The 12777-nt window shown below is 39.0% G+C and overlaps 1 protein-coding gene across 1 annotated transcript; it reads right to left on the bottom strand.

Moving 5' to 3' along the window:
* Positions 1–5874: 5874 nt before the first annotated feature.
* Positions 5875–11971, bottom strand: LOC102540780 (C-reactive protein). Its single transcript, XM_015249029.3, is given in 4 exon segments — positions 5875–6006; positions 6008–6334; positions 6336–6490; positions 11953–11971. Coding segments are annotated over 4 exon segments (633 nt in total).
* Between the last annotated feature and the right edge of the window lie 806 nt (positions 11972–12777).

The following is a 12777-nucleotide window of genomic DNA, read 5'->3' as shown; positions in this document are numbered from 1 at the left end:
GTAATTTTTCAATTTTCATTTCCCTACCTACTCTATTCCCAGGAGCGTCCTGCTGAGTCAAATGCAGACTCTGTGGCCATCCCCTCCCTGCTCTAAGGAGCAATTCTATCACACATTTATAACGGGCCATTCTGTGAGCAAAATTATGGTTTTACAATTTCTTGCTCTTTAAGTATTTCTTCAACCTCAGCAGCATCCAGAGCTTGGCTTCACTGCTATTGCCTCCTCCAGAATTAATTAATTCATCAAATATTTATTGAGAAAATACTATGAGCCTTATCATTCTAGAATCTGGAAATATAATAGGAAATAATGTCTCTGCTCTCATGGAATTTACAATCTACTAGCAAAGGAAACAATAAAGAACAAGCCCCCCCCCAATTTTTTTTCAGATAATATCTGCTTAGAAAATAATAACCATAATAAAAATGACTGGGGAAATTTTAAGAAGAGGACATCTGATCAGAGACAAAATGATGTGGAACCAGCTGTTGCAGAAAAATGGGGTGTGAGACGATGGTCATGTCCCATGTCTCAGGCAAGTCCATGAGACACGCCCCACCAAGTGAGGGTCCTTGGCTTTGCACAGGAAAGAATTCAAGTGAGCCATAGTAAAGTGAAAGCAAGTTTGTTTAGAGAGGTACACATTCTGTGATAGAATGTATTCCATCTCAGAAAGGAGAACAGCCCACCTGAGTGTTAGGGGTGGTTAGTTTTCATGAGCTGGGTAATTTCGTAGGCTAACAAGTGGGAGGATTGTTCCAACAACTTTGGTGGGGGAGGTTGACGGGAATTGGGCCACCACTCACTTTTTGACCTTTTATGGTCGGACTCTGAACTGTCATGGTGGCTGTGGGTGTGCCGTTTAGCATGCTAATGTGTTACAATGAGCATATAATTAGGCTCAAGGTCTACTGTAAGTGGAATCCTCCACCACCTTGGGTCCAGTAGGTTCTAACCAGTGTATGTTCTATCTTGTTTTTCTCACTGGCTGTGCCTTTCTTTTAATGGTTGTGCCCTGCCCTCTTCTCTCCTGTCTCACAGCCACATGAGGATCAGGAGAAAGAGCGAATGTGAGGCCTTGTAGAAACAAATGAAGCATGTTTAAACCTACTGTAGTGTAAGTCCCACGTGACCATGGTTTTGTCTGATATGTGTGTGGTTTTCTCATTGTTTCTGTGGTTTAACTGCTTATCGCAAGTATCTAAAGCTAGTGTCTGTCACATCGCAGGCATTCATTGTAGTTTTGTAGAAGAAATGAACAGGAAAAATGGCAGAAGGGCTGAAATCCGGGGGTGAGGGAGAGATATGCGAGGATGTGACTGAGGGGAGCAGAAGCCAGAAATTATAGAGCCCTGAGGACCAGATGAAGGGTTGTAATTTATTCTAAGTGCAATGGAAAACCTTGGCAGGTTTTTCCTCAGGAGGAGACTTGGTCTTATTTACATTTGAAAAGATCATTCTCTCAGCTTAATGGAAATAGGGAAGCCTGTGTGGAAATGCTTTCTCTTTGAGCCTGACCTCCCAGCCAGAGGTCAGTGGACTGTGAATTTGTGCACTGTAGTGAGTGCTTGCAAAGATGTGCTCTCACAGGAGTTCAGTGGTGACCCCTGTGTCCTCCAGCCCAGCTCCGCCTGGGCCACCACCTTCCTTCAGATTTGGTTTCTAGGCCTCAAGTCACTTGGGCTATTCAGTGATACAGAAACCTTTCTTTCCACCTTCTTTTCTTTAGAAGTTGGATCTGACGCTGCTTGCTCTAATGTCCCACTTCCTTTCTCTCTGTTCTTTTGAAGTAAGCCTGCTGCTAAGCTGTGAAAGCTGCAGCCACCTGCCCACACCGATCCTGCTCCTTTTACTCCCTGGAGGACCAACACCTACCAGATCACAGTATCTTCCTTTCCTTTTCCATTTCCTGTTGTTTTGACTGTAGAATAAAGCCTATCCTGTAAGTTGACTTCATCCTCCCTGAATTTCTGATTTTCTACTAAAACTCCAAGAGAGACATCTCTGCCCACATGTCAAATTCTGAAGCTTCTCACCCTCTCACTGCCATCTTCATTCTGTGACAGAGCAAACCTGTCCCTCTGCAGCCACAAGTTTTCCAGGCACAGACTTTTCAAATGTTCCCCTTGTCCCTTAAGTTTATAATAATTTTCGTGATTTTTCCCCCCACCTCAAGCTGACACATGGGTCCCAGAGTGAGAGTCTTCCTTCTTTCATATCTATTTAGTGATAGATTCCTTCAACCTGCTGGGTCTCTGATGCAGAGCCTGGGTCTCTAAAATCCACAGTTGTGGGCCAGCTAGCAATATTATTAGTAAATCATAGATAACATGCATTGAGCACTAGCTCTGTGCCAGTGAAGTAGGCCCTATACTATCCCCATTTTAAAGATGAGGAAATCTGAAGAATACAGCATTTTAAGTAATTTTCTCAAGGTTGCACACCATTAGGAGATAGAACCAAGATCTGAGTTCAGTCGATCTGTTATCTTAAACCCTGTTTGAAGGGTCATGGGAAAGCAAAGGGAGACTTTTAAGAAACCGCAAGTGAGCTAAACTGAAACAGGAGGGAAGGAGGCAGGGCACAAACATTAAAAGAATGACATAGCAATTGAGGATACAACATAAACTGGTTAAAACTCCATTAGGCCCAAGATGGCAGGAGATTTGACTTCCATTAGAGACCTTGAGCCTCATTATACGTTCATTATAGCACATTAGCATGCTAAATGGCACAGGCACCATGACAGTTCCAAGCCTGTCCGTAAAAAGCCAAAAAGTAGGCAGTGGCCCAATTGCTGGGAGTCCCTGCTCTTTCCCCAAAGTAGTTGGAACAGTCCTTCCGCTTGTTAGCATATGAAGTTACCAAGCCCATAAAAACTAACCACCCCCACGCCTCTTGGTGGCTGTCGCTTTCCTAGACAACCCCATGCTCTAAGTATGCCTCTCACCTCTTGAAATGGCCTGCTTTCTGCCTATAGAATGTGTATCTCCTTTTACTTTAAACTAAACACCACCACCCCCATGCCTCATGGCCTCTCTGGCCTTCTGAGATGGTTCACACCCTTTCTGTGGAGTGTGCATCTCCCTGAATAAACTTGCACTTTACTATGGCTCGCGTTTGAATTCCTTCCTGCACAAAGCCAAGGACCTTCACTTGACTGGGCTCATCCTAGGGACTTGACCAAGACCTAGGATACAGCCATCCTCTTGTGCCCCATTTTCCTGCAACATCTTTTCACAGTGTACAGATTATACCTTCAATAATTCCTCTTTTGACCTTGAACATGAGTAAAGTACATTGAGAGGGAGGGAATCCATTTCTGCCTATCAGCTCTTGGCACCCACGGTGCAAAGGCCAAAGATTTCAGGCACCAGGACTCAGTTTGTTTTGAGGTGAATGTGCCCCAGCTCCTAGGGAACAATTTTTAGAGTTGGATCTCATGGATAAGCCTGCACTGGTTCCCAGTGTAACCTGGTCCATAATATTAGCAGACCCTTTGTGCTGTCTGTGAAAGGTTGTCCACTACTCTGTTGCTGCTCTAACAAGCCTGACGTCTGCTCAGCCTTACGTCCTGCTGCTTGCAGGTGGGGAACCACAAAGTATATCTCTCAATAAAGAAGCTTCCTGTTAGAACTCTGAGGGGACAATCTCATGTCTTCTCCTGTGGGTTCTAATAAAGAAACTGAGATTCATAATAGCATTATTCACAATAGCCAAGACATGGAAGCAACCTAAATGTCCATCAACAGACGATTGGATAAAGAAGCTGTGGTATATATATATATATATATATATATATATATATATATATATATACAATGAAATACTACTCAGCCATAAAAAAGAATGAGATAATGCCATTTTGCAGCAATGTGGATAGACCTAGAAATTATCCTATTTAGTGAAGTAAGTCAGAGAAAGACAAATTATCATATGATATCACTTGTATATGGAATCTAAAAAATGATACAAATGAACTTATTTACAAAACAGAAACAGACTCACAGAGAAAACAAACTATGGTTACCAAAGCAGGAATGAGTTACCGGGTCATTCTACTGAGAGAAAAATGAAGGCTCAAATTATCTGAAAATGTGTACCTATGAAAGTCTGAGACAGTTGGCAGAAATTGGTGGAGATGAGGGTTATTTAAAATGAGAGTTGTAGAATGTCGAGTCTGGGGATGCATGAATAGAAACTCCTAATAGAAACATCAGTCTGCCAGCCAGCTAGCTTCAATGGTTAGGGGATCTAAGTGTGGCCAGGTAAGCAGGAAGGGAACTCAGAGAACTCACCTCTCACTATGTTAGAACAAATAGGAGGACTGAAATGTACTAAACTATAAAAGAAAATTATTTAAAACATGTAAAAGGTTTACTTCATAGAAGATTAATCACAGGAATATTTAGAAAATTTCAGGCAGCAGCAGCATTAAACTGGTAAAGAAATTGAAGAAAACAGACTTGATAAAAGTTTTTTAAAAAAACTAAATTTAAGACAACTCAAAGCACTGCAGAATTTTAAATGACATCAGAAATTAGATCCCAATATGCCAAACAAAAAACAAAAATCACTTGTAGTGGAGCAATATTTGCCATCCCACAGTGTTTCTTTGCCATGTGGATTATTTCAAGCTGAAAACAACCAAGACCTAAAAGACTCTGGAAGAAACTTTGAACTGCCCCCTAACTACCTAAAAGAATTTAGATAGAGGATCTGTTCCCAGAATAGAGCTATCACCAGAGATGTTGGCAAAGAACATGGGCTAGGTGTGGAGGGGAAACTCTGCAGGGTCGAGAGATCAGAGTCCACCCTGTGTCCCATGACTCTGGCCCAGCCAACATTGGTTTACCAAACATTTGCTTTCCATCTCCATGTGAATTGTCTTCCTCCCCTTTGAAGTCCCAAACCACTACCCTCAACATCCTCTTTTGTCATTAGCTGAAGATGATAAGGTGAGGATTTGGGCCATTTTGGCAAGTTTCTCAGTTTTTGAGGTCCTCACAGGTATACGTGATATTAAACTTTTGTTTGATTTTCTCCTGTTAATCTGTCCCATGTCAGTTTAATTCTTAGATCAGCCAAAAGAACCTAGAAGCGTAGAGGGAAAAATTCTTCCTCCCTAATGCTAATATGAAGGATAGGTTTGAATAAATAAAAGCTCAAAATATAAAGATAAAGGACACAAATAAAAGTTATCTGGTGATGGCAAATGAGAAGAAAAAAATAGATATTTTACATTATGAAAATTAGTGATCCTGAAGAAAAAAATAGAACAAATTAAACAGAAACAACAACAAAACATTTCTTTTTAGATATTTGAATATGCAAATTGAAAGGATTAAAGATAATTTTAATATATAATGACCACATCCTAATGGTGGGGCAGAAAGGCGGAAAAATTCCGTTTCTGTATTCTTTAGATAATTCAACACGATAAATGGGACGGGTGTTCCTATAAAGGGAAATGAAAATGTTGGCAGGACTACAGTTAAATACATGCAATCTTTTAGGAAAAAAAAAAAGTTGGTTCACTTGCTCTTAAACACACATTAAAATGCAATCCAGCTGAGTGCTGGAATCACTTGGAGAGCTTTAAAAGACATTGATGCTTGAATTCCACCCTTCAAAAATCAGATTTAATTGGCCTGGGGTGTAGCCTACTAATTCTGATGTGCAGCCATGTATATAAGACCCTCTGCTCACACTGTCCCATGTGCTGATGGACAAAGAGCAGAAAAAGGAGAGGGACAAATACAGTCCCCCCAGGGCACAAGAGCCCAATGTGTAGGACAGTAGAGCATTGGAGCCAGAGACAAGGCTAAGGTGTAACCCCCAGGAAGCAACTTTACGATTCACAAAAGGGCCTCAGGGCCATAGCTGGTGCTTGACAAGCATCTCACTATGTGTTTTATACTTCAGTGCCCGTCAGTTCAGGACATTAGGACTGAAGGTCCCACCAGCATACACAGTGCTAATCTCTTCCGGTGATAACACATATTTCCCACATGTTCACATCTCCGATGTCTCCCACCAAAGACTGGCTTTTATCAAAGCCCCCAGCGAATTCATCCTGCTCCTGCCCCAGGATGATGCTTGCCTCTGTCCCCAAAGAGTATCCTCTCTTCATACTTCTCCTCACCATGGGCTTCCCATCCACCCAGAGTTCTGTAATCCCTGAGGCGGACTCCCAGGTCACACAGAAGTGCGTTGGTGCAGGAGAACTCTCAGGAGGCTTGAAAAAGACAGGAGCTCCACCCACGGATACCCTGTACATGCCCATCTTTGTTTTGAAGAGGAGAATCTCATTATATTTGTGTGTGTGTGTGTGTGGCGTAAGAGAAAAGGCTGTAGTCGTGGGTCAGGTCGGTATAGACATGTAGGCACACGGTAAAGGCCTTGAGTGGCTTAGTTAGCTGCGCAGTCAGCATCACAAAGGAATTATTTGACTCTTTGAGAAACACAAAGGCTTTTGTGTGCATGTCTGTAGGATAAAAAACAGAGGGAAAATGTCAGCAGTGGAGCTTTGTTAAAAAACAAAATTCATCTGAATAAATTTAAAGATTTAATTGTCTTTATTCAACAATTCATGAATTGGGCAACATTCCATCCAGCAGATAGAAAGGAACCTTGAAGAGCTGTACAAAATGAAAGCCTTTTATAGATAGAAGAAGGTGGGAAGAGGAAGTTTCTAGCGAAGAGTGGATTATTTCAGGCAAGGTCAAGTTCCTTTGGGGAAAGAAAGGGGTCTTACTGGGTGTATTACCTCTTCAGCACTGGCCTGGTGATTCCAGACTGACAGGTTACGAGTCACAATCCCGGGAGAGGCTGAAACTGCATTTAGGTTGGTTATTACACCTTGATTTGCTGACATGGGGCTTAACACAAGAGGCTCCATTTGGGGCCTACTGTCTCTCTTTTTTTAAACAATTCCACCCTTTTCATCAGCCTGAGAGATATGATCAAAATTTAAGGCATTAGCCCCAGTCTCAGCTACGGCTCTGTGGTTCTTGCATCTTTTGCTAATTCTGTGCAATATTCACAGGTCATGATGAGCTTTTTGCTGAATCTCCATGATATTCACAGGTCATGACTTCAGGTTCACAATTTTCAGTTGGTCATTTTCTTCATTCCTTTTCTGATGTTCCAGCATAGGGAGAGCATTTTCTTGACAGTTGGCATCTGCAAACGTGCATTGAAAGCTGTTGAGAGAATACAGCATGCCAGAGAGACTACTACGATTATTACAAGCAGGATTACTGCAGATGTTTGCAGTGTGCACTGGAGCCCTGGTCCCCAAGACCCAAACCAATCAAAATCAAACAAGTCAAAGAAAGACCCCATTGAAAGGGTCACCTTTTTTAAGCCAAGTGACTTGCTCAGTGGTCTTTTGTAGCTGAGTCTCAACTCCCCAGAGTGTTAATCCAGGCGCAGCAGGGGGTATTGACTGCAGCACAGGCACCGCATTGCTCAGCTACAAGATAGTCAAGATCTATCCTATTACCAAGAACAACTTTGGCCAGAGAGTCTAGGGATTTTTGTTGGACAGCTATTGCTTTAGCAGTGAACTCTGCAGTATTTTCAAGAGTTAAGGAGGGGTTTCCGATTATAGCCTCATTTGTATTCATTCCTAACCAGGGATGTCAGGACCTGCCAAAGGAAGCAAATTCTGAATCATGAATGCCTCCTGGTAAGTTCTTTCTAACCCGATGATGTAAATTCAGAGGAGTTGACCAATAAGTTGTATCAGTTTGTTTGCGGATAGTTAGGGGCACAGTGAGATAACCTAAGAAGCATTGCCCAGTTATATGCCAGGCATCTAGGTGATTGTAGGCCCAAGGAGAATGACAACCACCAAAGACAAAGATAAATCATCCTTTCAGGGCACAGAGCACTCCAGCTAAGTTGGCACTAACATCATGGACAGATCAGAGTTTTTGATGACAAATCCAGCAGTCCAAAAGATTACTCCTCTTAGCAATGGCCTGGGAAATATGGATGATGACATTATCTTTCTAGGCCAATGTCGGAGTGAAAGGATGGAAGAGAAGAAGCAAGGGTTTCATGTTTAATTGCAACATGAAGTCTTGATCCAGTGTTTGGGGGGAAGCAATCTATATCAATGTCAGCTGTTTATCTTCCTCCTCGATTTGATTTTGATGTCTCTTAGCTGGTGTGCAGGACCAGGAGTCAAATGGAGCCAACTTTGACTTTGAAAAGTGTACCTAAGGTTCAAGTCCCTGAATTTTGATTACTATTTGGGTAGTGAGAAGGATCATGAGTTCCTTCCAAGGAGACTCAAGGGCAGTCTTTGTTCTTAGTGATTCTAAATCAGAATGGGAGAAAATTGGAAACATTCATTTAGAGATTCATAGCTAAATTCTTCAGGAAAATAGAAGAACTGAGGATTCAGTCCAATTTGCAGATATATAATAAAACTTCAAAGACAATTAAGGATTAGAACTTAATGTCTACAAACATGCACACATAACTTTTCTCTGTATAAACCCCCATTTTTTATCAAAGATAATCACAGTAAAACTAGCTGGTTTGCATTAAACTTGGCCTGATTATTTACATAAATGCAGCAAGAATGGCAATTGACCATATGAGCTCTTTTGAAGACTGCTTTGTTGGAACTTTGTAAGCAAAGTACCAGACCAGTTTTTCCAAAGGGTTTTATTGACTCCATTAAGTCCACCTTCCTTAATGCTGTCTGGTGATACCGGAGCTTATGTGTGTCCTCAAATATGACATTTCAGTCAAAGCCTTGGTAATATAACCAGTGTTTCCAATTGTGTCCTGTTATAAGGAGAACAGATTCTTATTGAATTTATGTAAATGACTAACTATAATACCATGAAAAGAATATTCAAGAATTTTCAAATTCTGGAGGGATCAGGTAGAGAGGAAAAGTAAATGTTTCATCTTTGTTTACAAAGGTATACTTTGCCAAATTGCTTTAGGTCATAGATAGCTTAAGAAAAAGGTTTCCTGGAATCTTGAAAAAAAAAATATTAAGGAACCAGCAATGTTTCAAACAAAAAGTCATGCAAAATTATAATCGTCCTCCTTAATTCATTCAGTCCCATGTAATTAATATTTGTCCTGCTCGAATGCAGCTTTTCCATTAATTCTGTAAATTCTTATTCAATTTAGTTTTATGGTCTTAAAGTTATCAGAAACCTGTACTTGTCAAAGCCCTTTTCACTAATCTTCTCAAAGATGAAGCACATTTGCAGAAACACTTTTGCAAAAGCATCTGAGTAAAACAGTAACTGTCTGTAAATGACAAAAGACTTTAAAATGCCCATGGTTAAAGATCTATTGAGAGCTCATTATAATGGAATTGACAAGGAAATTTGGCTATTTCTGTGACACGCAACATATTAAGATAATAACTGGAATTAATGGCTGATAATCATTATACCAGGATATATCAGATTTCTAGGAATTTTACACAGTTTTGAAAAATGTAGAACATATACCTATACAAATACAATATAAAGAAGGCTTAATATTGCTTCTTATTTGCCAATACTTCCAATGTAATTTAACATATCAAGTAAGTCTAATTTGTTTACCATATCCCTTTTTATAAAAAGGAAAGAGAACAATTCTTTTGCGATTGTCCAGGGGTCCTCTGGAATATCCAAAAGTTAGTTTGAGGTTAAAAAGACTTCATTTAGAAATTGATTTGGGGGAAGATTGTCAAAAATATCAAAGGGTTTTAATGCCCTTGGTCAAATAGGATCATAGGTCTTTGCAAAACAATACTTAGTTATCCACTTAACCATAATGACAATTAAAGACTTCAAAGGCAGATACAGAAAGTTAAATAGTTGTAAAGAAAAACATAGCTCTTTTAATAGAGAATACTCAGCTTTCTTAACTAATCAAAAGACATGATAAAAATAGCACAGAAAATTATTTTGAAGAGACGGAACCTTTGTCTTCTAAGCAATTACTTAAAAGGTAAGAAAAAAATCTTCTACAATCTCTTATCAAGAGCAGACCACTAGTTCAATAAAACTTTATTGTTTTTAAAAGAAAGCCAGATTGTAATTTTGTACTTGCTTACTTTTGATATTAAAATTCATTCACTCAAATAAATTCATTCCCATCTTAGCCAGTCTTGACCATGCATAAAACTCCTTACTAAAGATTCCTTTTCCACAAATCTTCTACAACTTTCTTCCTTTCATTCAGATTTTGTCCTGTTTTTTCTGTTCCCCATTCTGAAATAACTAGCCTCTCTTTAGAACAAAATTACTTTTATTTTCCTTCAACAAAATGCTTTTCCATTCCTCTCATACTTTCTTTTACTTTTAAAAACACATCTTATTTTCTTTACATATGGAGATGTGTACCTTATTATTTCTAGTAGTTTTAATCACATATATTAGAATTTTCTAACCTTAGAAAACTTAATTTTTAGTGAAATAAAGAAGTAACAATTGTGAACTGTCTTTTACCTTAGCATTTTGTGGCATGGCAAATTTATAAATTCTTTCTGTAGTTTTTAGAAACGTGCTTTCTCATAGTAGATTTCTCCATGTGGCACAAAACATGTTTACTAATAGAACCAAATATCTCATTCTTCTGTAAAAGGAAGCCCAAAGGGGAAAAACCTATGTTCAGTAATTAATATTTCAGTATTTTATACCTTTTTCCCACTTATATCTATTTAATTCACTTGTTCTCAACAATTATGTTTAAATTATTCATGAAAATTTCATCATATCAAGTTATTTTTCTTTCTGAGAAATTTTGAAACAGATAACATGAACTTATTTGACTAGTAAACCCAGGTAGAATAAAAGTTGTATGTTAGCAATATTTTCAATGTTGATAACTCTGAAGACATAACTCTGTAGACATTTTAATTAAACTGACAAGCTTATATTAGCACTAAAATTGAATATTTTCCCAGATTGTGTGAACTTGAAAAGCATTTGAGTTAGTTTCTATTTTATTTCAGAAAATTTTAAATTATTTAAGTGCTTAATTTTCTTTAAGCCAATTAAAAAGAGCTCTTTAACAAATTAATTTTTGGCAATACTATCCAGAGGTAGAAAAATATCATACATCTACCACACAGGTATATAAAGACACACGTGAGAGATGCAAACAGAGACTTTATAGCTTTCGTGATAATATTACTGTCACTAACGAGATACAATAATACAGAATTCACTAGTTACAAATAAAGTTGGATCCAAGTTGTTATGGTAGACTAAGTAAGTTAAGGTTACCTGCTCAGATGGCTTTCACTGATATTTGTGGCAAAGACACTCAAAAGATTTTTCATTCACTTAAGTTCCAAATGACTTCTTCCTCTTTTGTTTTCCCCCTGAGAAGAATTACCTCCCTGGAGTTTGTACTTTAAGGAGATGGCCTAGATAAGAATTCCTGGAGAAGAGCAGGAAGAACTTATTTACGTCTCATAAGCACAGGGAAAGAAAGCAAGTTCCTCCAAGAAGAACTTTGTTTCTTAAAGTCAAAATTTTTGTAATACTTTACAAGCTTTTTGAGATACATAGAGGAAGTTTTGGGGTTGGTAAAAAGAATAGGTGGATTTTGAACTGTTTCTGGAGAAGATAAGAGCAAGTTGCTTTTAATTCCTCAAAGAATTGTGTTGCAGCCTAAAGGGTACCAAGGGGCTGATCCTGCCACTGAATCCGATTATCTTCCATTTGTATCCCCCACCCCATGTATATAGTTCCATTTTAGCCGATGGGAAAAGTCCTGATAACTTAAAAGATATCCTTTTAAATATCTTGTCAGTTTTTAGCCAAGACAAATAAGTAAATATTTCTGACAGTATTGAATAACCTCTTGGATCAAGAGGGGTCCCCCAAAGAGGGTTCAAGAAATATTTTATTCCCCTCTACACCTGGCTACAGACAGAGATCTGGGAGAGCTGACTCTGATAAGAATTCTCACCTTCTGCCAGTCTTCCCATGATCCCCTCTGCAGGTTCCAGTGTCTACCAGAATTTGGCAATGTTCTTAATTAATTTTAATATTAGTTTCCCCTTGGATATGTAAAATAATAACATAGTGATTCAACAGAAAAATCCCTCAGAGTCTCATCAACTCTAGGAGAGACCTATATGGGTGCCTCCATTGAAAGTAGACACAGGGGTTTCTGTAAGGCCACTTTGGCCTACAGTTATGTTAAGACAATTGAGACAGAGGATTAGTAGGCTCTGAGTACTTAGAGGAGGATAAAGAGGAACAGTAGGAATCACATCAGTCTTAGACTTTTAGGTAATTCTTGTGTCTTTGAGTTTTCATTAGCCTTTTGCAACAAATTTTTTCAATGGAAGCTGTTTTGAAATTTTGAAGCCCTTTGGAGGCTTCCGCATGCCAATTAAAACAGGACTCCTATTCTACTTGTTTAATTTGGGAGTCCTTGCTTTCAAGTGCACATCTAATTGGAACATTCCCCATGATGGCCATTGTAATTCTAGATTGTTTTTAGTAAAATTTTGCCATTTTGTAGGTATTTACAGTACTTTCAGTTCACAGACATAAAATAAGCAGGTGTGCCAGAAGGTGGCATGCTCAACTCTTTTGAGTTCAAGGATTCCTTTTTTTCTTCTTTTTTTTTTTCCTAGCTAAGCCTTTGAGTCCCTCAGAGCCAAGCTAATACTTAAAAGCAATGTGCTGCTAGGTTGGAGATTGTGTGATGTTTTACAGTGTACCTTGTTGCATGGAAATTTTCTTGAGGTTGGCAGCTAACCTAGCATCAATCTCACCTGTTCCC

Source organism: Vicugna pacos, chromosome 21, assembly GCF_048564905.1.
Source record: "Vicugna pacos chromosome 21, VicPac4, whole genome shotgun sequence".
In the NCBI taxonomy this organism is placed as follows: domain Eukaryota; kingdom Metazoa; phylum Chordata; class Mammalia; order Artiodactyla; family Camelidae; genus Vicugna; species Vicugna pacos.
The sequence above is the reverse complement of the archived record's forward strand: the minus strand, read 5'-3'. Positions and strand labels throughout refer to the sequence as shown.